This window comes from Mastomys coucha, unplaced genomic scaffold (assembly GCF_008632895.1).
Source record: "Mastomys coucha isolate ucsf_1 unplaced genomic scaffold, UCSF_Mcou_1 pScaffold22, whole genome shotgun sequence".
Classification (NCBI taxonomy): Eukaryota; Metazoa; Chordata; class Mammalia; order Rodentia; family Muridae; genus Mastomys; species Mastomys coucha.
In genome coordinates this window covers 151800024-151826779 of record NW_022196905.1, presented here as the reverse complement: position 1 = coordinate 151826779, position 26756 = coordinate 151800024, and the positions used below count along the sequence as shown (strand labels likewise).

Here is a 26756-nt window from a genome sequence, read left to right as displayed (position 1 = left end):
AGCCCAGGCTGGCCTTGAATTTCTTGAAAAATCTACAATGATGTAACCTTTTAAGTAAAACTTTATTAAGAGCATTTAACTGGCTCTAACATATACATTCCTAAGATAACTTGAGACTCCTCTGGGAATTGTTCTAATTTAGTGGTATGTATGTATGTATGTATGTATGTATGCATCCCCAGCTGGCCTCCAACTTACTACATAGCCAAGGCTGACCTTGAACAACTGATCCTTCTGTCTCCATCTTCTAAGGGCTAGGATTATTGGCTTGTACCACCACATCCGGCTCACAATTGATACATTCTCAATGCTGGCTAAGGAAACAACAGGGCTTTCCCAATTACTCGGGTCTTATTCTGCCTTTCAGCCAAGGTTCATCATAAATATTTTCTAACTCCTAAGGTTTTGTGGGTCTTGTTGAGGTAGTAGTGAAAGACCTGAAGGCTGACCAGGATTCTTCGCTTTAGTTTCCGCGCAGTGGCGGAAAGAGCCGAGTGCGCTCGGTCGCATTCGCCGGCCCGCCTAGGCGACGTCGTCAGGGGGCGGGGCTCGTGCCGGCACGCTCGGCGCGGGGCATTGTGGGAAGGGCGGCCGGTGCTGCCACAGCTGCCATCTTAGGGACTCCGGGCCAGGCCTGCTAGGCCTTCGCGGCGGAGGCGGCCGTGTGCGTGGCGGGTGCGCTTGGGGCGAGGCGGAGGGTCCGCGGGCGGGGGGCTGCGCTTCCCAGCGGCGAGGGGCGGCCTGCGGCGGGCAGCGGGCGACAGGCGGCGGGCGCCGCGCGGCGCGAGGATGGGCCGGTCGCGGAGCCGGAGCTCGTCCCGCTCTAAGCACACCAAGAGCTCCAAGCACAACAAGAAGCGCAGCCGCTCGCGCTCGCGCTCGCGGGACAAGGAGCGGGTGCGGAAGCGCTCCAAGTCCCGGGAGAGCAAACGGAACCGGCGGCGGGAGTCGCGCTCCCGCTCGCGCTCCACCAACGCGGCGGCATCCCGGCGCGAGCGGGAGCGCGCCTCGTCCCCGCCCGACCGCATCGACATCTTCGGGCGCACGGTGAGCAAGCGCAGCAGCTTGGACGAGAAGCAGAAACGGGAGGAGGAGGAGAAGAAGGCGGAGTTCGAGCGACAGCGAAAAATGTGAGGGGCGCGCGACTGGAGGCGCGGGGGCGCGCTCGGGGCCGGTGGGGCGGGAGCGCCGGCCCGGAAGTCGGAGTTGCGGGCGCGAGGCGGGAGGTTGGAGGGACCGTGAATCTCTAGGCCCGGGGCGTTGGAGCGGAGGGCACCCGTGAGGGGGTCTGCCCCGGTGCGCGCCTAGCTTCGGAGTGCGGGCCCTTTCTGAACCTCCTTTTATACGGTCGTACAAAGATGCACAGACTTCCAGCGGACACCTGGGGTGCCTTCGTCCCCTCCGCTTTTTGTCTGGGACTCAGCCCCTCTAGTGAGCGTGCTTGATCCTGCTGTCGCCCGCCCAAATGCTTCTAGTTTCAGAGTACTCTTAACCGAATTTTCACTTAGGGCAAAACCGGTTATCGTCAAGCGACTTAACTTGAAATTTGGGCAAAGATCACGTGGTTTTGAGTGAGGACTCTTTTCGACGTAAAAGTTGGTGTTGATGAACCGACCAGAGTGCACTTGTACGTTGTGAAGTACTTTTTTCTTTTAGATGTGCTCATTCCCCCCAGCCACGTGGAACAATAATATTAAGCATATGTGTTCCCTGTTAAGCCGGCCATGGTTTCCGGAGTTCTTAACTGAAGACTTGAATAAGTGATTATGAAGCAGGAACTAGGTAGTTTGTGTATATGATTTGTGTAGGGGTTTCTATTTTCTGCAAAAAAAAAAAAAATAGGAGGCAGATTTTGTGGTAGACAGGTTTTCCAGAAGTCTTTAGGAGGGAGATAAGGGATTGAACACAGCTAATACTGTAGGTGGAACTGGAGTCTTGGCTTGTACTGTTTCCAGATTGTTTCTCGGTTCACCTTGGCCACATAGAATCCTGTTAGGGTCTGGAACAAACCTGTAGCCTAGTAGAACATAGAGAAAGTTGTGTGTGACAGTTGAGACAATTCTCCATGTGAAAACAAAGGAAACTCGATGTGCTAATTAGGATCATCAGGCTGCACATGGACAGCACAGGATGAAATGATGGGACGTAGAGCTGTGTTCAACCATGCCATCAGCATTGAGAGGGGACAGGGTTCGCAGCCGATGTTAATACTAAATTCTGCGTATCCATTAGACACTATTCGTGTGGTCTAATTTCTTAGAGAATACACTAAAAAGACAGTGGAGATGGTGCCTTGGGAGTGAGGGAAACTAGTTTGTCTGCTTACAAATGCTTGTTGGCTTGTTTGTTCAGCTAGTTGCTAGTATTTCCTGTGCCTTTAATAAGTGCCAGGAGCAATGGTAAGTGCAGTTGATAGAAAGATGATTGATTTGCTACTCTGACATTATGATCTAGCTCAGACAGATGACGGGTAATAATATAGTAGTAAATTCAGTTGGGAGTATCTCACCAGGAATGGAGGGTAGGAGATGGTGAGGCTGTCAGGCCTGTAAGGTATATGTGGACCAAAGGAGTAAGCTGTCTTCCTGAATCCCTGAGAACAGAATGGAAGGAAGGTAAGTAGAGAGCAGTTGTTAGAATGGAAAAGGAACTGACTATACAGTTGAGTGTGGGTTATAGACAGAGCATTGGAGCTAGCGGTCATGTTTATAGTGTTACTACTGCAGCTACTATTCTTTGCCTTCTGTTGTCTTAAATGAAACCAGACTGCCAAGCAGTGTAGTTGAGAGGGAAAAGCAGGAGTCTGCCCTTGGCACACCTAGGTTCTGGTTCTGTATATAATAAGAAAGAGCTGAGCTAACTAAGGTGGTGACAGGGCTTTACTTGTGTTGATAAAACCTGGGGAAGAGATAGAATAGAATGCCATGGGGGTTATGTAAAGAGAGAAGAACCAAGCAGTTGGTTCCAAGGATTGAAGAAAACCTCAGGGAATGTATATTTGCAGTAACAAGGTGACACTAAAAAAATCTGTGAATGCCTGGGATGTTTTCATGGAGTCTGGGGTTCAATGAAGACAAAGTTAAATGTCTTGATAATTGGAGACTAGTACAATCCCAAGGCCTTAAATAAATCATCTGAGTTTATCTGTGAAATGGAGTCCCATTTTATTGTGAAGATTGGAGGTGCTGTCAAGTACTTAGTGCTTGTCGTGAGAGTGAGTCAGTCAGTGTTACTGAGTCTAACTGACCATGCTTCCAGGCACAGCCTGCTGAATAATTCAAGAAGGAATCCAATAATTATAATCTTAGTTCATTAAAATAAATAATTCAATAGCATAATTAAAAGGTGGGCCTTTATATTCATTCACATTTTTGAGGAGCTAATTCATATGGCTCAAAATTGAATCAGATCTTCCTCTTGCCCTTGGGTCTCAGCCAAGTAATGTGATCCCTCATCCATGCCTTATACCAATATTAACATTTCTTACGTATTTTAAGTTGTACTAACTGCTGAAAAAAATAGATAATAAACTTATACCAATATTAACATTTCTTACGTATTTTAAGTTGTACTAACTGCTGAAAAAAATAGATAATAAACAACCTGTAGCAAATCATATCATTGGCCTAGTAACTTCCTCCAGCCAGTGTGACATCTGAGTTTTCAATTCTTAGTGTTATCTGAATTACAAATCAGGAGTCCAAGAGTATCCCAGGTGAACTGGAATTCATGATTCTTAGAAAAATAAGCAGAGCTCATTTTTGAGGGTAAAGAACTTTGAATGAATTTTACTCTGAATCTATGTAATTTTGGAGCTTAGAGCTTTTAAGACAACAGTGGAACAAGTACAAAGACCTTTCAGTCACTTTGTTTGATACTGGTTCTCTTCCCATCCTTGCCTTACCTTTGTCCTGGAGAAACTGCTGGGTAGCAAAAAAAAAAAAAAAATTAGCTTTGGGGTCTGTTAAGGTTCATTATGCCACCATAACATTCATCTTGTTCATTGAAGTGACTGTGACTTTTCTCAGAAACGAGCTTTAAATAATGGCATGCTACATAAAAACTTAAGTGGCCCAGTGTTTAGTCCCTTGTTAGGTATGAAGTAATTAATGTTTACTAGTAATTACTAAGCAATTCCTAGAGGTTCCAAAAACTGAGTTTCCTTGTTTTAAGGATGTTTTAAAATACAGCATCAGTTCTACATAGCAAGCCATGCCCTCACTTAATATTACCAAAGAACTGTGCCACCCCTGGTTTGGTTTATTTAATCAGTTACCATCTTTGAAATACGTGAGAAAAATGAGGACCTGACGCCACTTGATTCAATAACTTGCCCTAGGAGATTCTTAGCAAAGCACTGGCCTCCATAGATGAGTTGAGACAAAGATTAGAGAAAGACAAGATTGAGCAACCTCTCCTCCCCCTTCCCGAGGAACTGGTGAGCAGGGCATTCTGGCACTGAGAGCAGCAGCTTTTGAGGAAAGACTTAAGAGAATCTGTGTGAGTCTTTCTGTGAGATCACTACCAGAATTGCTTTGGTTCCCTTTTGAGGAAAGTTTGTTGGGTTGGCCTAATGGTGGTATTAGTGTTGGTTTCCAGTTAACTTTGGCATCAGTAAAGATGCACTGGTGCTTAAATTGGTTGTCTATGTGCCTGTTGGTTTTCTGAATTTTATCTAGGAAAGGAATAAGATAATATGGACTTTAACTTTTTTTTTTTTTTTTTTTTTTTTTTTTTTTTTTTTTTTTTTTTTTTTTTTTTTGCCACAGCCTCTAGAAACAGATTCAATATTTATCTCTGGATCCTGAAGATACCGTTTTTTACTTAACAACCAAAATTACGTTCTGTGAGGCTTGTAGCAGTGGTGAGAAGCCCCAACCTTGCTCACTCATTTAGGGTGCTATTGGAGGCATGTTGGGGTGCCTTACAGTTCCCCCAGGAACAAAGGGAGGCCAGAAGCCCTGTTCAAAAAAGGGGGGCAGCCAGTTCTCATCCTGCACTGCTTTAGACTATAAAACCTCTGAGCTACAGTTAGAGATAGACTTTGACCCCTTAGTTCAGCAGCTCATTCCCTGTCACCTGCCCCCTGCTTGACGTGATCACTGGGAATGAAGACTGCCAGAGCTGACGGGCAATGCTGCTTTGGCTCTTGCTGCAAGTAAAAAGTTGAATGGGTTTGGCTTGATAAATAATATGGACTTTAACTATTCCTGACCCAAAAAAGGGTCTTTTGCACTTTTACCAAATTCCTGTTAAAGTGAGAGTTTTGAGTCCTGCTGATGAGCTCTCCTAGGACCTTTATTTGCCTCTCTCCCTCCCTCTAGCCTATCTCTATCACCTGAGTCTTGATGGAAGCTCCGTTATTTCCTTTGTACTTAGCACTCTGCTCCACCTCACCCTGATAACCAAGACTTGAGTTTTTGAGGATAGAAAGCTGAGTTCCCTAGGATTTAACTACATTTAACTGATTTTATAGAAGTAATGAAAAGTTTGCTTGTACACAGTAATCTTTGTTACTATGCTTTGGTAGCCCAAAATACAGTCTAAAGCTAGCTTATTTCATCTTTTTCCCTTTCAGTAGACAGGAAACCCATTCTATATATGATTGCCATTGAATTGAGATATCTATTTATTGTCTTTGTTTTTTGTGGATAGTCTATCAATTTAGAGAATAGCTGCTGTTTCTTACCAAGTAGCTTGACAAAAGGCTTATTCTATTTATTTGATAGGAAGTTAAAAAGGAGGGATGTGTTAAACCTTAGGCTTTCATACACTGTTGGAAAATTGTAGTTGGAAAGGAAATAGTAAAGGCGCCGATAAGTCCTCACAGTATATATAACTAGTACCTTGAGGAAAGCCAGACTTACTGTCCTGTCTTCTGTCTCCTAGAGAGAAAGGATTAAGTGTAGAAATTGAATGATGGGTTAAGCTGAAAGCCCTTGGGTAGGAATTGAATTGAAATGTATCAAATAGATTCTAAAGGTAAAAGTTGTAAGTTATTTTTTGTTAATTTGATAATTTGGGGGAAAGTATTAATAAATCGGCCTCTTTTGGTTTTAGATGCATCGAGAACCTCTGAATTTGCTCATTCTGCACATAGTACTGTCGCTGCTAGGTAGAAACAATGTAATCAAAATGTGTATCTTAATACTTTCTAGTAGCTATATTTAAAAGATCAGTGTAATATTAACATGCTTTCCGGCTATCAAATACTATCATTTAACATCTAACTAAATAAAATTGGATGATCATTTCAGGTTTTTCCTCCTACCAACCTCAAAATAGATGTATGGAACCAGTGACTATCAAAATGTGCAATTTTTTCCATGATAGTCCTTTGATAGACATTTTTAGAGAAAATTTTATTTTCAGTCAGTAAGCACAGTCAGTGGAATTAAAATAATGAGAATAGTAATATATTTTATTTAGCTTTGATATTACAATAGATTTTTACCTTTCTATTTTGGTCTCTAGAACAACTTAAAATAAAATATCCAAGGAGGAAAAGGCACAACAGGATTAGAAGTTCAGAACCCAGAGTAAAGGCCACAGCTGTTAACTGGGTAGTCTCTCTGTAAGGAGAGACTTTATGCAAGGAGCAGGGAAAGTGAGTGCATCTTTCTGCAGCTCAACCTTGGATAGAGTGACTTGTGTGCATCATGGACTCTAGCAGAAGCAGATTGCTGTTTCAGATTTACCATTCCTAAATAAATCTGATGATTTAGATTCTTGTTTTTTATGCTAACTAGCTTTTCTAGATTTAGAATGTGTCAAACCCTCCCTCCCCCCCCCAAAAAAGATTTTTATCTTCATTTGAATTTCTGTATTACTTATCCTGGCTGCAGGTTTTTTTTTTAATGTGATGTGAAAATAAGCTATATAATTATTAAGGATATAAGAAATGAAACTCGGTTTAGTAGTGGGCTTAAACTTAGTTTTCTCATTCTTAGGTTCTTTAAAATATTAAATTGTCTTTTCTACTTTTATTTGCTAGTCGGCAGCAGGAAATAGAAGAAAAACTCATTGAGGAAGAAACAGCACGAAGAGTGGAAGAATTGGTAGCAAAAAGGGTAGAAGAAGAATTGGAGAAAAGGAAGGATGAAATTGAGCGAGAAGTTCTCCGAAGGGTTGAAGAAGCCAAACGCATCATGGAAAAGCAGTTGCTCGAAGAACTCGAGCGACAGAGACAAGCTGAGCTTGCAGCACAAAAAGCTAGAGAGGTAACGCTCGGTCGTTTGGAAAGTAGAGACAGTCCATGGCAAAACTTTCAGTGTCAGGTGTGCCTCCTGCTCAGTCCAGAACGAGATGGAATGCGACTATCTAATTCCTTTCTCATCTAAACTTACATGGCTTCGAAAGATAATTTTTTAGCCAGAAGTGCTGACTGGTACTTAAAAGTTACTTTCTTAAAACTTATTCAAGGATATTTTTGATCCAATGGAACTGGCTTACGTATTTGAGAAGTGTTTGAAACTTTTGCCATGGCTGCAGGACTACATTCTTTTTTTGGGAGGGTAGGGGGAACCAGGGAGTGGTAAAGGGAAAGGCTAAAGATCCACTCTGTTCTCACTCTGCTGCCTAGACTGTGAGAGGCTTCTGCCTTCAGTCAGATGACAGAGAGCAGGGCCTGACGTGAGTGACAGCACCTGCTTTTGATACATAGGTTTTCTTACTGTTCTTTTTTTCCTTCTGTTATCCTTCATCCCCTCCCTCAATCCTTTCAACACAGTGGACTAATTCTAGCATTCTGATTATAAGGCCCTTCATTCTCCTAATGTGTTTCAAGGAATCTTTTAAGGAAAAATGTCCAGATTGTTCATCTTTTTTATTTATTTTTATTTTTTTATTTTTTTAAAGTACCTACTAACAACTCCTTTTTTTCTCTAGAGAGTTTTGAAGGAACAGGTTGTCCTTGTCTGGAGTCAAGCTAAACACATGATTTGTTTTATCAGCAGCTGGAGCAGAAGTTGAAAATGTCTTTCTGTGAGACAGTAATTTGCTACTGAAGCTTTATGGCTTGTTTGCACTGATTACTCCAGGATCGTAAAGTGTGGCGAAAGTCACAGAAGCACTCAGGGCTAATCACTTCCCAGCCCTGAGTGTCCATTCACAGTTTGTTAATAAACACACAGATCCCATTTGTGTGACACAGGGAATCTGTAGTTAATGTTTTCTTGAACATAAATTTGTGAATATTCGGCTTAAACACATGACTTACTGTCATTTTTCATCCTGGCGTTACTGTGGACAAGTTGACATTGTGTTAAATCTCTGCTTTCTAGTAAGCTTTGCTTGTACAGTGCATTTCCCTTGTCCTGTCTTAACTACATAGACCTGTCTGTAGTTGGTTTCACAGACTAAAATTCAGTGTATGGTATTTTTATTTGTATCAATGCCCTTAATAATGGAAATATTTTTGGAGTAATTGTGCTATCTTGTAGCGAGTTATTAATCATAGCAAGATTTTTTTCTCTTCATTTGCTTTTTGTTTCATATTAACATTTTTTTTTAACACGGACACAATCCTGACAGTCTTTCCAAATACTAAAATCATTTGAGTATGTCTGCTGTGATCTGAACACTGCCCAAACCATCAAGCAATCTTCATATAGTTTGCATTATAAAACTTCATTAAATTCTCCAAGATAAAAAAAATGACAGAATTTTATTTCCTGACTGTGCATCCCCTGGATTCCTGAATTTCAGTGCAGATTGTAGATGAACAATATAAGCTGCCTTTAGTGATTGTCAACATCTGATGTTAAGTCCATGCCCCATGGAAGCAGTCCTTAGTATGGATTACCATTTGTATTTTTCACTAACAGTAAATGTATTTTTCTTATTAATTGTTTGCCTTAGGAATGATGAATTACATTTTTTGTTCCTTCTTACCATAAACATCTGCATTCCTCAGCTCAGCCTTCCTTGTATGTTGTTTCTTTATAAATGGTTGAGCTGCTGATGCAGGTATTGCCAAGCTAACAGTACAAATCATTTTAAAGAGGAAGCTGGCGCGTATGGCAGCCGAGGAGCACACTCTGCAGGACACTGGACAAGACAGTAAATACTCAACTTTTAATGCTGATTAAAGGAGTATAGGTAAAGAATACGTAGGTATCCATAATTGGTGAGACAAATATTCACTTTATTTATATTTTATATATATTTTTAATTTGGTAAATACTATCCAGTTTTGTAGTTGTCCTTGTTGATTTGTGTGATATTAAAGTATTAGTAATAATTGCCCGGAGACTACTAGGGAGGGTTTAGTTGGTTGCTGTTTTGGACTGGGAGGGATGATTTAAATCTAGTGTTAGAAACCAATTTTTTAGTGGCTGCACAGTTTATCATTTGTCAGACAGAAAGGTAGCTGTAAAGCTACCCTGTTAAGTCAGATCAACAGAGTTGAGAGGAAGATTAGTAAATATTTGCTGTGGAGGTAAACACTTTATTTTTCTAACATCGTAACATGTCCTCCCCTTTAGGAGGAAGAGAGAGCAAAGCGTGAGGAACTGGAGCGGATATTAGAAGAAAATAACCGGAAAATCGCAGAAGCACAGGCCAAACTGGTGAGTGCTGTGCATTTGGGAGGCGGTCTTCCAGATTGAGGCGATTTGTGCTGAGTCATTAGATGAACTTGAGGAAATTCTGGGGGCTACTTGAGGTTGAGTAGTTTTGGAGAGAATTACAACATTTTCAGTGCTTTAAAACATTTCCTGGAGGAGATATATTACTCTATGTTCCTAGTATCTCAGTTCTAACATTAACATTTCTTTGACCTGGGAAAAAAGCAAAACACCCAGGTTCTTTAGCTAGCTGACACAGAAGCACCCTATCACTAGACAGAAGGAAGACCGTACATTTGATCAAAGAACAGTACATTCAACCCCCCCCCCCCATATATCTCAGGCTAGCCTTGAATTCCTGATCCTTCTGCCTCTACTTTATATGTGTTGGAATTTCAGGTGTGCTATATACCAATTCATGTATTTTACTTCTTTTGAATTTATAATCTAAACAGAAGTACAGAGACTAAACTTACCATTTCATAGTGTTATTTATAGGCCAATTAAAAACTATAACTGGCCAATATAAGGAGAAACTGAATATAAGTAGTTCAAAACCCCAAGAAAGATAGTAAGCCTGCGAGTGTAGACATAACCCAAGAGAAATTCTGGAAAAGTCTGAATTGAATGCAGTAGAAATAACAAGAACAAGAAACGTATTTGCTGCTGAGACTTATGGTTAGGGGAAGAGCAGTTTGATTTCTCCTTAAAAACTGACTGTTGAGAAGAACACAAAGGGTATTTGGTCCTAGAGCGTGTGTGGGGGAAGAGTGTCCTGCAGGTAGAAGAGAGAAGAACATTTCAGGTTTGGGAGATTGAACTTTGAAGGGTGAGTAAGTCTGGTACTTGAGAAGAGAAATATGATTGTGAACTATTTCTACGAGGACATGGTAAAAGGACCAGATGGCTGCTTTAGGCTTTGCTTGTGAATGGCCTAGATAGTCCTCACCTTGGTGTTGGTCTACCCGATCAGTTACTAGTGTACCCATATGAAGAATATGTTTTCTCTAGGGTTTTTGTTGTTGTTGTTAGTGTGTGTGTGTGTGTGTAGAGATTGGTGACCTTGGTCTAGTGGAAAACCTACTGGCTTATTCATGAGGTCAGGTTTCTGTAAACCCTCTAATGCTTTGTTTTTTATTTGTGGGTTGATGTGCACAGTTCTAGATGTCTGCTGACAGACTGTATGGAGTGACATCATTCTGATGACATATTGGCGGTAAAATTCAGTTGAATACATGCACTTCTAGTGACTTTGATAAAAGCTTTGGATATATATCTAACTCATTTATGGTCACTGCAATAATGTTGGGCTTCTTAGAAATGGCTGGTGAGGAAAATTTTGTAGAAAGTGGGATGTCTTTCATGAGAGTCAAAGACGAATTGTATATGAAGATGAGGGCCGATGCAATTTAAAGCTCTTTGACTATAGTCCCTGTACATGCTTTGTGGTTTGAGTGCTGCTCTTTGTGTTTACTGGAATGTCTGATGCGAGGCACTGAAATTATCAAATTAAGGACTTGAGAAAGGGAAGGAGAAGCAGTAGGTCATTGCAGACACACAGAATTTTCCTAGCTACATCAGCTATGGTGCTTGCCTGGCTGAAAAAGCAGCTGTACCTGCTGGAATTTGTAATGAGTATGCTTGTTTATACACTGTAGAAAACAAAAAATAGGAAACATTCTAGCTGAAGAGGTAACCATTCACTAAAATCTATGTTGACAAAAGTTGCTTGGAAAAAAGGTAAGGAATTATGTTCTTGTAAATCATTTAACATATTTATTGAGGAGACAACTGATTGTAAGAAAAGTTAACAATACAAGAATGTTTAAATGGTATGGATACTAGGATATAATTGACCTAGTTGTGGTGGAGTGGTGTCCAGAAGCCTCCCAAGAGATATCTTTTCTGAGTTAGGCCTTGGATAGAAGGCACATAAGAAGGTTAAGAAGTAAAATAGTCAAGGCATTGAGGTAAGTTAGGGAATAGCATGTGGAGTCTCTGAGAATAGTTATAGACAGGTGGTGGGTTAGCCAGCCTGATGCCTACCAAGAAAGGTGTGTGTGAGAACCAGAGGCAGGCCAGGAAAGACAGTCCTTTGAGAAGACCTGGTACTTAGAGTTCTGAAATGGTAACCGATTTTGAAAGTTGAAAAGACCAGCTTCCTGAAAATACAGAAACATTCACATAATTACTTACATATGGCATGATAAATTAACTATTGAAATTTCTAGAAAATGGATCTTAACATGTGACTTTGTACTCAGAGATTCTCTGGCCTCTGCCTCCAGAATGCTGGGAATAAAGGCGTGTGCTATTACCCACCACTTGGCTAAATTAGGAACTTTTTATTCTTTAGGAAATTCTCTGTGCTGACTAAGATACAGAGTGATGGAAGCACTTACATGGTGGTCCTTTGGATTTAGATAGGAATATGCAAGGTTCAGAAAATGCTTAAATACCACAAACCTTAAATTCTGCTTCCAGAAATGTATTTTGTAAAATTTACTCATGTGAAACTGCATTTGCACACAGTACTTTGTCCTAAGTGTGAAAGATATCCAGTCAAATGAGGTTTGTTTGTTTTTCAGACTTTTTTTTATTAGATATTTTCTTTATTTACATGTCATATGATTTCTCCTTTCCTAGTTTCCCCTTCAAACAAACAAAAAAACAACAAGAACAAACCCCTGTTCCCTCCACCCTCTCCCTGCTCGCCATGCCAACCCATCCTCTCCTGCTTACTGGCCCTGGCATTCCCCTACACTGGGGCATAGAGCCTTCACAGGACCAAGGGCCTCTCCTCCCATTGATGACCGACTTGGCCATCCTCTGCTATACTCATGCTGCCGGAGCAATCAGTTCCACCATGTGCAGTCCTTGGTTGGTGGTTGAGTCCCTGGGAGCTCTGAGGGTACTAGTTAGTTCATATTGCTGTTCCTCCTAAGGGGCTGCAAACCCTTCAGCTCGTTGGATCCTTTCTCTAGCTCCTTCATTGGTAACCCTGTACTCAGTTCAGTATTAGTCAGTATTAGTATTAGAGGCCTGTCAGAGCCTCTCAGGAGACAGCTGTATCAGGCTGGATTGTCCTTCCTTCAGTCAGACTACTTTTCTAAACAGGAAAGACATAATGTACAAAGTAGCCAGATACAATCTATTATAATTGGACATTAGGTCCCAAAAAGCACATTCATACCTTTTAAGACAGAAAGATAAGCCAACATGTTGCTTTAGTTGGTATTTCCAAGTGTAACTTTACACCTTTTCTCCAGTCTATACTTTTTTTTTTAATAAGTAATGCATTTCATTTTTACGGCCGTGTAGAGATGGTTTGCAAGGAAAATGCATTTAAGTCATCCTTTTGGTTAACTTTATAGTAGGCACTCCCATGGTAACAGTTAAATATGGAGTTCAGTGTGGAGTAAAAAGGGATATTTTAGATTTAGTCAGGTAGAATTTGTGAAAGCCATTATTAACTCTAGTCTATGCATTGCTTTGTCATGGGTTTTTCTATTAAAAAAAAAACAAATAACTAACATACATATTTGATTGTAAAATCACAAATCCAAATGTGAGCTGGCTTCATTGGTACACTCCTAGTTTTTGACCTTGAATTGACAACCAACTGTCTTAAAATAGTTTTAAGTTATTAATGCGGAAGTTTAGTTTCCTCTGTGTGTGTTTGAATGTGCATGCACTGGTGGAGACCAGAGGTTGTGCTGCATGCTTTTCCTCAGTCACTTTCAGTTTTTTGTGTTTTGTTTGCTTGTTTGAGGTGGAGTTTTAAGAACCTGGAGCTTAATCATTTTAGCAAACTGGCTGGATATAGCTCTTGGGATCTGCCTGCCTCCACCACTCTCCCTCAGTTTCAGCTCACAAGTTTGGGATGAATGCATACCACCAGGATCCACTCTTACGTGGTGATAGAGAATGGACTCCAACCCTAGTGCAGGACAGCCACACTAAGCATTGTCTCTAGCCCAATTTACTTTTTAAAAGTAGGATTAATTTTTTTTTTTTATTTTTCTCCAAGTTTTATATGCTGTGCCTATAAAGATGTAAGGTATTGTGCTAAGGAAGCAGGACTTTATGTTCTAATTTTTTTCTTTTTGAGATGGATCTTAGTTCTGTATCTCAGCCTGGACTCGAACTCCTACGTGCAGTGTTAAAGGCATGCTCCAGCAGAGTTTAGGTGTTGCTGTGGAGGGATGTATTCTGACTGGTTACATCTGCCTATGCATGCAGTGTAGAGATTGATCTGAGCCATCTCTGGATCACTGCAGCTAGGAGTCATTAGGATAATGAATTTTGAGTAGGTGGGTGTTCTTCAAGGTTTGAAATCAGTGCAAAATACACGTTGACAGGTATTTTTAATACTGAGATAAGTTGCTTCTTTTTTTTTTTTTTTTCTTTTCTTTCTTTCTTTCTTTTTTTTTTTCCTGGTTTTTTCAAGACAGGGTTTCTCTGTGTAGCCATGGCTGTTCTGGAACTCACTCTGTAGACCAGGCTGGCCTTGAACTCAGAAATCCCCCTGCCTCTGCCTCACAAGTACTGGGATTAAAGGTGTGCCCCACCACTGTCTGGCGATAGACTACTTCTTACCCATGTGAGTGTATCACTGTGTGAGAAGTTGAAAATCCCATGTTTGAAAGCCTAAGAGATGCACATACTTAAATATAGATTATTGCTCACTTTGCAGTGGATAACTTTGAAAAGACTTCTAAGGAAAATGAAGGGTTTTGTTGTTTTATTTCTCAATGCATGTGATAGTAGACTAAGAAATTCACACTTCCCCCATACCTAGTTCTTAGAATGTTTGGTATATGGTCACTAAGTGAGGAGTGCTTTTTGCTGGTGTGATTGAGTTAGAATAACATTATTCTCAATTATTGTATATCCTTTTAAGAGTAAGGTAGAGGGAGATTTTTCTTTAACTTCATGACATTAATCAGAGAAGCTGAAGGAAGGACAGAACAGAATGAGATTTCAAAATGTTATCTTTACCTGTGTATGGTATAGCAATTCCAGGACACCCAGGGCTATATATTAGGGGGAGGTCTTATCTCCATTTAAAAAAAAAAAAAAAAGAGTGGATTTAAAGATTTTATAGATTTATGTGGTTAGAAGCCAGAAGCATTCGAGGGCCTCCTGACATTTCCAAGGGAGCCCATTTCTGATAACATGTGATGGTTTGTATATGCTTGGCCTAGAGCACCATTAGGAGACCTTGTTGTTGGAGTAGGTGTGTGTCACTGTGGGCATGGGCTGGGACCCAGACTTCTCCTAGCAGCCTTCAGATAAAAATGTACTCTCAACTCCTCATGCATCTTGCCTGCCTGCCTGGATACTTCCATGTTCCCACCTTGATGATAATGCACTGAACCTGTAAGCCAGCCCCAATTAAGTGTTATCTTTATAAGAGTTGCCTTGGTCATGGTGTCTGTTCCCTGCAGTAAAACCCTAACTAAGACAGAAGTTGGTGCCAGGGACTGGGATATTGCTGTGATAGGCCTGACAGTGCTTTTGTTTGGAAGAATGTGGGCTTTGGGACTTTAGGTTTGGAAAGCTGTGGAATGCTTTAAGTGGGGCTTTATGGAACATCCTAGTAGGAATATGGAAGACTTTGTTGCTGAGGGTGATTTGATCTGTGGAAGCCTGGTTCTAGAGATTTCAGAGGAGAATTTTGATACATGGCCTAAAGACTGTTCCTGTGATATTTTGGTGAAGAATGTGGCTGCTTTTTGCCCTTGTCTGGAGAGTCTGTCTACCTGAGGCTAAGGTAAAGAGATTTATATGCATTGACAAAGGAAGTCTCAAAGCCCAACAGACTTTGTTCTCTGGTTAGAAAGGAAAAATATAAAAAATATGGTTTGAGTATTAAAGGTGAACTAGGAAGTGACATGGAGCTAAATCCTGTGTTCGAGGATATTAAATTGAATTAAGGGAGTGTTAACCTCAGGGCAAGATCCCACTCAACTAAGTTTAGGTCCAGGTATGGTAGTACAAACCTTTAATCTCAGGAGGTAAAGCCAAGCAGATCTCTGAGTTCAAGGCCAGCCTGGGCAGAGCAAGTTCTAGGTAAAGAAAAACTCAAGTACAGGTTTGGTGGGCCACACCTCTAATCCCAGTGCTTTAGGAGACAGGTATGCAAATCTCTTGAACAGGAAAAACTACAGAGCAAGTTCCAGGTATCCAAGCTTAGGCAGCGAAGGAGCTAGAAAATAGCTGGTGATAATGTATAATGTAATAGAACAAGGGGCCATGGTCATGTTCTGACTCCAGCAAGCAGCGGAGCTCAGCAGCTTTGGCCATGTGGCTCTGGCTTTAGAATTATGACTGGAAGGGACTACTGGGACAGTTGATGCTGGTTAGATGGAACTAAGAGATTAGTGGTGATAAAGAAGAGACCAGCATCACTGAGGTGAAAATCTTGTGGGAAGTGTTTTCTTAGAGCACAAAGAAGCTGTGTTCCAGGGATAGCTAAGATTTTTACCTTGTGCTGCAACTGTACTTGGTAATGTGTATGAATCACCAAGGTGGTACTGGTTTTGAAGACATGAAGGGGTCATGGAGAGCAGCTGAGGCTTTTGGTGAAGGTGCAGCCCAGTTGCAGTTGATAGCCTAGAACTAAAGGGGGCATGCAAAGAAATTGCGTGGTGCCATAAAGGGAGCCAATAAGAGGCCATTGGTGCAGCCTAGTTACAGCAGAAGTCCCCAGTGTATTGGAAATGCCAGTGCCATAGGATGATCACTTAAGAATAGCAGCAGCAGTGGAGTGGATCAACCTGAGCTTAGCATGCTACAGAAGGCAGGGCTGGAGAAGTGACAACAGCCCTTTAGAGGAGCCCAGAAGATCATGTTTGGATCCCAGCTATTGGAACAAGAAGCTCTAATATAGAAATTGCCTTGGAGACCCCAAGAATTTCCAGATGCCAGAGCCATGGGCTATCTGCTGAGGAAAGCTGCTAACAGGGAGCGGAAACAGCCCAGGAAAAAGAACCTTGTTGCAGCCAATAAAGATGAAAAAGGAGTCAGAAATCTGAGAAGTGCTTTGACAACAGTCATGGAGATGCAAAGTTTAGAGTTTGCCGGATTGAATGACTCTTAGGAGAGATTTTGAATTTTGGATCTTTAACATTATTGAGACTGCTATAGACTGGGGGCTTTGGAAGTTGGATTAAATCTTTATTATGCTATGAGTAGGTATGGCCTCCATAGACTTGGGGCCAGAGAGTGGAATGTATATGCTTGGCCCAGTGGAGTGTATATAATGGCCTTGTTAGAGTAGGTGTATCACTGTAGGCATGGGCTTTAATACCCTCATCCTATCTGCCTGGAAGACCTCTTGGAAAAGATTCAAAACTCTCAGCTTCTCCTGTAAATGTTGTCCTTGCTCATGGTGTCTTGTTTACAGCAATAAAACCCAAACTAAGACACATGTTGACTTAGACTCCAGAATAAGGCTTTGCTTTAAGCTTCAATCGTGCAGAAACTGGAAGATTTTTAGACACGTGATAGGAAATACATAGTTGTTGCTGTTTTTTAACACTGTAGAAATGTGTATTGTTTACAGGTGCTTCTTCAGTGTTCAGAAGTGTTAAAAATTTGTTATTTGAAACTGGAGGGAAGACTGATCCTTATCTAGCTAAGGTATGTCCTCCAGCTGTGTGAAAGGGAGAGCTTACAGGGGTTCTGAACCAGATGTGCAAGGTAAGGCTTCTCAGCCCCATAGGACATAGCAGAGAAGAGGCTGAAGAATAAAATACCTTTAAAAGGAACTAGCACACTTGGTTGTTTAGGAGAGTCTAGGGCTACCCTGATTGCAAAAGATGATCACAGAAGGCTGGATAGTTGGCTTAGTGGGCAAGAACAGTTTTTATACCTGAAGACGATCTAGGTTCAATTTCTGGCCATTTAAAGTTCTCTGTAACTACAGTTTGAGGGGATCAACTACCTTCTTTGACCTCTGTGAGTACCAAATACTTTTGGTGCATAAACATGCCTGCAAGCCAAACACAAAAACAAAAATTTTGTATTTTGCAAAGACACAGACAAACTTGCTCTAGAAAGAAGGTTTTGCATCTAGACAGCTTTTTCCATTTGTTGCGTAGGTTCCAGGCCATCTCAGTGATACGCAGGAATGAAGATTATTAGGAAGGAGTGGTATGAAGGGGTCCCAGTGTGGTGGGCGACTTAACTGGAGACTGCTGTTGTTTGAATGCTTGTGTTCCCTGAAGCACTTTATAAAGTGCAATTTACTTTGGTCTTGAGGGTAGGTCTTGAGGCTGTGAGAATCTTACTCTTTCTTAGTCAATGTTGATTTGTCATGTAGTATGATGTAGTCACAGGCTCCTCACTGGATAGCCAGCATCTTGAATACTGACCTCTGGAACTGAGAATTAAATCCTTTTTTACGTTTACCCAAAATCATTGTTGTAGTATAGCTGCAGGAGGTGGCTAGGACACTTAGTTTCTGAGGAGATTAAATTAACAGGAAAGTCAGCTAAGTGAGACTGAAAATGGACAGAAGACTGTCCAGGGGAATGTTAAAGGAAGGTGGACAGAGATTTGATGATAGTGGCCTGCCGGTTAGTGTTGGAATGGGACAGACTCTTACTCTAGCCAGAGGCTGCAGAGTTGACTTTGCTCCACAGATGCTGCCTGAGGACCTGCTGCTCTCATGCTTCTTTAAACAGTGCAGACTGAGATTTTTTTCTTTTAAACAATTTTTTTATACAGTAGACACAGGAAATTTCACAGCTGGAAAGAGGGCATCTTTAAGGTGTAAGTGTGAGTGTGTGTGTGTGTGTGTGTGTGTGTGTGTGTGTGTGTGTGTATAGGCTAAAATGTTACTTTAGACATTATAAGAGCAGGTAATAGTGCTGTGCACACTCCTCTCAGGAGATGGTACCAGATGTGTAATTTAATAATAAATGAAGTGACTAAGAAATCAAGATGAGGGGTTAGTTTTCTGTATGAGAAGTCAGTGAAGAAAACACTATCTTTCTGTTAATACTGTATTTGGAAACACAGTATAAAAAGCAGATGTTTAGATCTTGGTGCATTTGTTGACTTTGCATAGAGTGACTTGAGAAACAAAATGAGATGGTCTTATGTCCACAAAATAGCAGTTAGATGCTTTAGAGAGAATTGATAAATTGGTCAAACCTGCCAAGTGGGTCCTTGAGAGAGCAAGATGGGGGAAGATTTTCTGAATATGAGTGTGCCAGGGAGCTCTAGGTCTTGAAGGCAACTTGCAGGCATTTAGAAGGAAATGAATAACAATATACACAAAAAAGTTTCCCCAAGACAAAGAATTTGGGGTGTAGAAGATGAAAAGAGACATCTATATATAGTATAGAGGTTTTTTTAAACATGAAATTGTTTTTTTTTTTTTAATTTTAATGTTTATTTGATTTATTCACTTTCTTCCATATGCATGTATATGTGTGCACTGCATGTATGCTTGGTATCTGGGGTCAGAAGAGGGTTTTATATATAGATCCCAGGAACTAAATTGATAAAGGGTTGTGAACCACCTCGTAGTCACTGGGATTTGAACCTGGGTCCTCCGCAAGAGTAACACATAAGTACTCTTCACTGCTAAGCTGTCTCTCCAGCCCTTAGTATGAAATGTTAGCACATAAAGTCAAAAGAAAACCCTGAAGACATCATTTTTCTTGTCAGTGTTACAGAGTCTTTGAAGCTGTGAGAATGTTCCTCACATCCCACACTTAACCCTCGTTTTAGGCAGTACAGAATATCCTGAAGTATCTAGAGTTGAAGTTTCAAACTGATTTAGGAGTTTATAAGTAATTAAATTTGAAGAGAAAAGGTTGTAGAAGCAGTGAGCTGCATTCTCTTTTAGATGGTGTGAGTAATGCTTTAGAGGAGATGGGAACATTTTCCTCAGGAAGATCAGGGTCAGCATAACTGAGGTGTTTGTGTCTTAGCCTGTGTACAGGCTTGGCACCCCACACCCACCTTTGTTTTGTTTTGTTTTGTTTTTAAGTCTTGTATATGAAAACTTAGAGAAGTGTATATATAGGTTTCACCAGCACATCACATTTTAAACAGTTTTATGTTTTGAGGAAGAGGAAGGGTCTTGTAGTTGAAGGTGACCTTGAATCCAAGATCCACTTGTCTTGACTACCTAAAGGTTGGATGTGCATTTCCATGCATGGTAGTAATTTCTTTTTATACATTGCCTTGTCAAAAGTGAGATTTACATTATTAATGATTGTGTATGTTCTAGGGAGGAAAATAAACACAAGAATTAGAAGTACAAATGGCAGAGCCAATCAAGTTTTGTGCCTTAGAGGGTTTAAAATCTAGAGGGCATGGTGCCTGTTGGTGCAATCTTCAATTCTTTCCCCTTGTTCCTTTAATCACTACAAATAAAAAGTATTTCTTCTTTTAGATTGTTACAGAATTTAGACAGTCCAAGAAAGAGAATACTAATTATGTTGTGTAGGTAGGCTCTAATAAACTAGACGTTACAGAAGATGGCTGGAAGGAACAACCAGGCCTTACACTAAGACAAATAGTTTTAGTTTTGTGACTTCTTTTCACCAGCTATTTTAAGGCAGTGGGATGCAGAGTCTAGAAACAGTGATCCTAATGACTGCAGTGTAGTGGATCCTAACCTTGGCTTCACAGATGTCTGTGGGTAAGGTGGGTGTTGTGCTCTTTTCTTCCCAATTCAAACACTTTTTTGACACACAGGGAACAAGCAGGGGAGAAGACAAGTTATGTGGCTGGGCTGGGAAGTTAGGAAGTCAGGGTTTAAGAAAATACATAGCAAGTAAGGTATTGGCAAGCCTTACAGATAGACAGCAAACTAAGTCTCCATCATTGGGGAGCCTGGACTAGAGTTACAGGTGGTTGTGGGATGTCACGTTGTGTTTGGGGATTCCATTTGTCAAGGAATGTGAAGTGAGCTGCAGTAGAATAATGTGAATGCATGGGCAGGGCATTTGCCTGCTTAGCTTATGTGTTAATTCACTGAAAAGGGAAGGCTTCGAATTGACTGTACTTCTAGTGCTGGAGATTAGTCCTATTGCTAGGTTATCCCAATATGGCAGTCCTTGTACGGCAGTTCATGAGGGCGTCTTACACTGTGGGGTAATGAAGCTGAGACTTGAGCTCAGTGCAGTATGATGTGCTAATTTCTGCTACTAAATTTTTGCTTGTGTAATGTGATCACATTGAAAGTCTTGTTTTTTGGTTTGTTACTAAAGTTAAGTTCCTCTTTCTAGACCTTACTCGTTCACCATGAAAGGAGACTTTCAAGTTGTGATTTTGTTTTTTCAGAGTTCTTGAAATGCTTGTTCAAGCATATATAAATATTTCATGGTTTTATTCTGATATTCATATTTTATTCCTGATAACACAAAAATAAGACAAAAAATGAGAGAGTTAGAGAGTGTTACTCTGTATTTTAAGTGTGTGTGCAAGGCACACACGAGAGGACCAGAAGTAGACACTGAGTGTCTAATGTAAGCCTTTCCTATCATCTTGAGCTCTCTTAAGAACCTGGTAGGTCAGGTAGACTATGACTGCCCCGTGAGCCTCAGAGATCTTCCTGGCTCCACTCCTATGGTAATAGATGTGGACCAGTCACTGAACCCAACTTTTTATACAAGTGCTGGAGATCTGAGCTCAGATTCTCTTATTTGTACAAGCACTTTACCGGCAGAACAGTCTCCCTATTTCTGTTTTTTTGTTGCTTTTAAATAATCTGTTTACATTTGTGAGTGTTTGCCTGAATGTGTGTCTATGCACCACATAGGTTCAGTGTCCAAGAACAGAAGAGGGCATTAGATGCTTTGGGACTAGAGCTACAGGTGGTTGTGGGCTATCATATAGGTATTGGGAATTGAACCTGGGTCTCTGGAAAAGTAGTCTCAGCTCTTAACTGCTGAGCCATCTCTCCAGACACCACATCCCTGCTTATTTTTGTTTGTTTGTTTGTTTGTTTGTTTTGTTTTTTGTAAGTATTCAATATTGTTTTACACGTGTTTTAAAGATTATTTGGTCTTCATAACTTTCTTTTAAACTATACAATAAATACTTTTGTAAAATTATAAATCTGCTAAATTAACGTGTATTTATTTTGCTGCTGACTCATTGTGTTCCTAACGAAGGGCCATGTACCTGCACCTTGTTTTGATGTATCTTGACCGTTGTACCACCTGACTCTTTCAAACCCTTCTGTATCGACTATATAAACCTGACTCCATATTTAAAAAATACACTCAGACCTTACACCACTCCTGTCTAGTCTGTTTGTCAAAGCTGAATCCCGTGCACACCTGGCCAGAACCCCTCCTCCCGCAGAACAAGGGACCCCGTAAAAATCCTGGTCCGCGGCAGTTGAGTAAATTTTAATAAAGTAGCTTTGAATCTAGCTGCTCTTCAGTTATTCAGCATATCATTCACACATTGATGGGATCGAAAATTGTTTCTGTGATTTTAAAGGGTTTTCATGGAATAATGCTGTTCTTTTTGGCTCACTCACAAGATCCTAATGGTCTTGTAGGCTCAACTCAGGTAGGATTGAGTCTAGGTGTTTAAATTGCCAAAGGTTTCACAAGTGCACACACACATGGGAGAAAAAGCCTTTACTACATACACCTTGGCTCAGTCTCTAGTGCTGGCACCCAGATAGGTGATTGATTTGACATGGATAGTTAGCATGAAAGTTTTAGGTCTGAAGTTAACATGGATGTCTTTCCTTAACCCGATGAACTGGGAGCTCACCAGTTTTCAGCTAGGCAACTTGTTGCAGGTATTGCTGCCATGCCTGTTTGGCATTTATGTGTGGTTTCTGAGAATTTGAATCTTAGTCCTCATCAACGGTTTTATCCACAGATCCATCTCTCCAGCCCCAGATACATCATTCTTTTGTGTTGTGATCATGGGTAGACCTAGGGAAGATAGGGACTTGAATGACTTTCTTGGTGTAGGTAGGCTTTTAGTAGCTGTCTTACCACTTGCAGGGCATAGTAATTTTGGAAGTTCAGCTGTATTCTTTTTTTTTCCATAGAGATCACTGGGAACTTGAAGGCAAAGGGGTGTCTCAGTACTATGTACAGGGGGAACAGTCTCAGCATTTAGCAGCACAGAAAATGTGTACCCTTTAAGTAGTGACAGTGTAGATGAAAATACACTCAAAGCCAAAGAATGTAAAAGAGTGGACAGCTTGATCATGAGCCAGCTGATGGATTGTTTCAGGGGACAGCAGGGTAGGACAAAGCCTAGGAATTATCACAGTGCTTTCATGACATTACTATGAGTTTGAGGTCAACCTGGGCTACAGTTTGAGACCCTTTCTCAAGTATACGAAAAGAAGTGGCCAGAAGATGGGTAAAGGTGTTTGTCAACCCTATGACCTGAGTTTGTTTGATGTTCAGAACTCGTGATGGAAAGAAAAATCTGACTCCTATAAGTTGTCTCTGACTTGGAATATTTTAAATATTAGGTGTGTAGAGTTTGGGAGGCTGTTGGATCTCTTCAGTACGTGCTTTACCAGGATAGTTGCCTAGACAGAGGACAGTAGCCATCATTGCTCTGGAGTTTTTATCTGGCCCACCCTGAGTGCTGCGGAGTTCTTCCCATTTTCCTCTTGTAGCTACGCTTATAGGCCCACACTACAACACTACTGCCATTTTGATGCCCACAGGACATAATTTCACGTTTTGTGTTCCATAATAGTAATAGTCATTTCCATCCTTTGCCAAAGGCCCCTAGCTATATTGCATTTTACTTGAAAAAATAGTACTGTGAGACCAGAGGAGTGATGATGAGTGGAGAGTGTTACTGATCTGTATGGCACCGTGCAGATGAAGACAGTAGACTTGAGGGGACAGAAGGTTGTAATCACATAATGGGAAATCACTGGCTTTATTGTTGGTTACCATCTTAAAAACAGCTTTAAGTAAAATAAGGCAGAAGCAATGACTGCAAATGGAACTTTGAAAGGAAATGGAAGGGCTCAAAGGATAGTGCATGTTTTAGGTCAAAGTCAGATGGGAAAAATGGGAGAATGTGCTGGTAATTGATGGAGATATTCAAGGGTTAAAACTGCCTATCTTTCTAATGACACTGTTGAGAATTAAGGGTGCTGATTCTTTGTTGTGCAGGCTGTCGTGGCACTGTCCCTGACCTACTCTTTGGGTGTCATTCCCACCGTAATATCCAGAATTACCAGCTAGGTGCTGCCTAATGTCCTCTAGGAGAAGGGGTAAAGTTAGACCCATGAGAAGCGAGGAGATGGAAGGGTTCTTGGGAAGGTTTTAGTAGGAGATTCCTGAGAGTAGCTTGACTTTCCATGGTGATGAAAGAAATTGTGTGAAGAGCCATGCAGGTGGTAAGTCAGCTGCTTGAGATGGGAGGTGCTGTTAACTCTGCAGCTGATTTGAAATTAGATAGCATTTTATAATCAGCTAGGTCAAGACCTTTGCTAATTTTCTTTCTCTCCAAGAAACTGGGTCTTAGAACAGTTCATTTTATTTTTCCAGACAGGGTTTTTCTGTGTAGCTGTGGCTGTCCTGGAACTCTCTGTAGACCAGCTGGCCTTGAACTCAAAGATCCACTTTAAGCCACTGCCTGGCTTAAATTCTTGGTTACTGTTGACTTAATAATATAGAAGCATAGTGGGAGTTTTTACTACAATTCTTGTATAATCTAATTATAAATATAGTAATTGAGTAGATGCCATATCTGGGACTAAGTCTGTGTCATGGCTTTAGTTAATTGTGTTAATTTTGATGGTATATCAAGACAATCAAATTTATGATCAAGGCATGAAGTCTATGAAATACTTTTTATAAATGAAAGAGAAACTATGGGATTAATTAAATAATTCTTTCCTTAATTATTATTTCTCTACTGGTCTCTATATGTTTAGATAGATTTGTAGGTTATTATCTGGTAGCTGAAAGAGACTGAGAGACAGACAGGACTGACAGATCTTGTTTTTACTTTAACTTTCAGGCTGAAGAACAATTGAGAATTGTTGAAGAACAAAGAAAGATTCATGAGGAAAGGATGAAACTAGAACAAGAACGACAGCGTCAACAAAAAGAAGAACAAAAAATTATCCTGGGCAAGGGGAAGTCCAGGCCAAAACTGTCCTTCTCACTAAAAACCCAGGATTGAATGGCAAACTCTGAACTTTTTGCAAAGAAAAATGAAAAAACTTCGTATTGTAGCTTCATGTTGAAGTGGTTTTTTTGTTTTTGTTTTCTTTTTTTTTTAATTTGAAAAATCTGGAAAGTTAGCTTGTTCTAATAGGGGCTATGCTCTGCAATCCCTTTATTTTACCCTCTTTTCCTCCATTAAGTCAAGTCCTTATCAGATCATTGCTGTCTTCTAGAAGTGGTGTATTTTGCACCTGTTGGAATTCTGTACTGGTTGGGTCTGCTGAAGAGCAGGTCACTTGGTGACTAGCTGGTCTGGTAAGGTGTTCACTGACCACTGACTTCGGAGTTATACTCTGTTTACGGCGTCATAATGCTGGTTTTGCTGACTTTTTGTTTTTTTATGCATTTATAAAAAAAGAAAAAGTTGGTAATTGCATTGCAAAATCCCCAGGGTTTTACTGGACCTGTGGTGTGTTGTTAGAGCAGTGTCCTTGTGATGCTGTGGCTCTTGAAGTTCCTGACAACAGGTAAGGAAACAGTCGGTCACCTGCTACAGAAATAACCTGCGGTGCAGTATTGTCTCTGTCGGACTTTTGTTTCTTTCATTGACAAAATCAAACCAGCGTTCCCCACTGTAAATAAATGATTTTGCTGAATAAAGTAAAGTCTTAAATTCATATGTTTAAGCAATTTTTTTTTAAGTTCTGTTAAGTCTGAAGGGTGGTTTACTTTTAGAAGCCTTCGAGGTGTACTATATTTCCTCCAGTTTATACTTTTCACAGGGTTTCTATGTACATCACATATACTTGTGAATTAGTACTTACTGGCTATTTTTACAGACAATTCTTTATGCTGATAAAAGAATTATAACATCAAGTATTATCTTTGGAAAATACTAAACCTGTGCCTCTGTTGTAGAAATTATACAAATTATACTTAATAAACACTAGAAAGTATGTTTTAAAACTACAGAAAGGGTGGACCATCAGCTAAAACTTGGCTTTGTACATTCAAAGTGACAAAAATAGTCTTCACCCTAGCATGCTGGGGAGATGGTGATAAAAACCATTTACATTGACTAGTTTTGGGGGCTTGCACTTTGTTTGGGTATTTTTGCATGTGGAAACGTACATATAACCCAGTAGTAGAATCTGCCTCGTTTAATCTTTTATTTGTTGAAGTTTACTAGTGTTAAAACACTCAAGGAGAAAAAAAAACAATCAAGGAAAGGCTATAAAATGCTATCTGAGGTGCATAGGCATAGCATAGTGGAGAACAAGGATCCCAGAGACAAATTTTCATTGAAAATGTTGCTTGAAATGAATAATTGGTGGATTATTTTGTGTTTGCATGCTATGGAAACTGCTGTTGCTTTAGTTTTAACTCTTCACTGTGGTAAAGAAGAATGAAGTCATTTTAAATATCTTTAAAGATAAAATTTTAAGTAGCCATGAGGAATATAGTGTAAAGGTTTTAGTGAACAGGATACCTTAGTACTCCGAGTATACGTCTGCTTCATTTACAGGAATAGTTTATAAAACTAAATCTCTTAACTTAGCTCAGATTATTTCCTGATTCTTATTATTTTAATGTAACTCTTCAATACAGAGTCATTGTTGCTCTCAGTTGCACATTCAAAGTCTGGACATGTTATGTAAAAGTTGCTTTTGCTCTGCTAGTGTTCTAAGCACTATCTGACGAGTAGCCTGGGCTCCAAATACTTGAGGTCAGCCTTCTAGTGCCTTTGCCTTGTCACTCAGTTTCTTCTGCCACATGTGAAAAGAAATCACAGTTGCTAGGTGATGGAGTGTCTGCTGTTGGAGACTCCAGATATACTAGATTGTTCCTGTGCTTAGTAACTGATTACTGTGGTGTGCCAGGCTACAGGAAAGACGATGTCATTGTCAATAATACGCACCCACCTTTTACTTTTAATGTAGTAGCTTGTTTCTTCATTTGTTCCATTCTTTTGTATACATATTATCAAAGCTAATCTTTCCCACTCTCTTAGCAATTCAGATGTTCCCTAACTTACTAAATACAAATA

At 40.4% G+C, this 26756-nt stretch overlaps 2 protein-coding genes across 9 annotated transcripts in view; one reads left to right on the top strand and one right to left on the bottom strand.

Moving 5' to 3' along the window:
- Positions 1-589, bottom strand: part of LOC116068878 (zinc finger protein Pegasus-like) — a 118402-nt gene extending 117813 nt beyond the window's left edge. For 3 of the 5 annotated variants that reach the window (XR_004109738.1, XR_004109741.1, XR_004109742.1), the window contains exon 1: positions 217-589. The gene's annotated coding sequence lies outside the window, so the exon portion shown is untranslated. The remainder of the gene's footprint in view (positions 1-216) is intronic. The other 2 variants (XR_004109739.1, XR_004109740.1) reach the window with 2 other exon arrangements.
- Arglu1 (arginine and glutamate rich 1) lies at positions 574-25386 on the top strand. Of its 4 annotated transcripts, none has more exons than XR_004109745.1 (5): positions 761-1130; positions 6995-7220; positions 9003-9110; positions 9486-9569; positions 24561-24594. XR_004109745.1 is itself a non-coding variant. In XM_031338983.1 (5 exons), exons 1-5 carry the CDS (start codon positions 790-792, stop codon positions 24723-24725), a joined length of 762 nt encoding a protein of 253 aa, XP_031194843.1. In that variant the 5' UTR covers positions 761-789; the 3' UTR covers positions 24726-25386. The 4 variants fall into 4 exon arrangements, 2 of the variants coding, with proteins under 2 accessions (XP_031194842.1, XP_031194843.1); XM_031338983.1 differs by lacking the exon at positions 9003-9110 and having other exon boundaries at positions 761-941; positions 996-1130; positions 24561-25386; XM_031338982.1 differs by lacking the exon at positions 9003-9110 and having other exon boundaries at positions 574-1130; positions 24561-25386.
- Positions 25387-26756: the final 1370 nt, after the last annotated feature.

Excerpts from the sequence above, each read along its gene's own strand:
- Arglu1 (XM_031338982.1), top strand. The coding sequence starts at position 790 with ATGGGCCGGTCGCGGAGCCGGAGCTCGTCCCGCTCTAAGCACACCAAG. Across the intron at positions 1,131-6,994 it reads TTCGAGCGACAGCGAAAAAT|TCGGCAGCAGGAAATAGAAG; the intron begins GTGAGGGGCGCG and ends TTTATTTGCTAG. Across the intron at positions 7,221-9,485 it reads CAGCACAAAAAGCTAGAGAG|GAGGAAGAGAGAGCAAAGCG; the intron begins GTAACGCTCGGT and ends CCTCCCCTTTAG.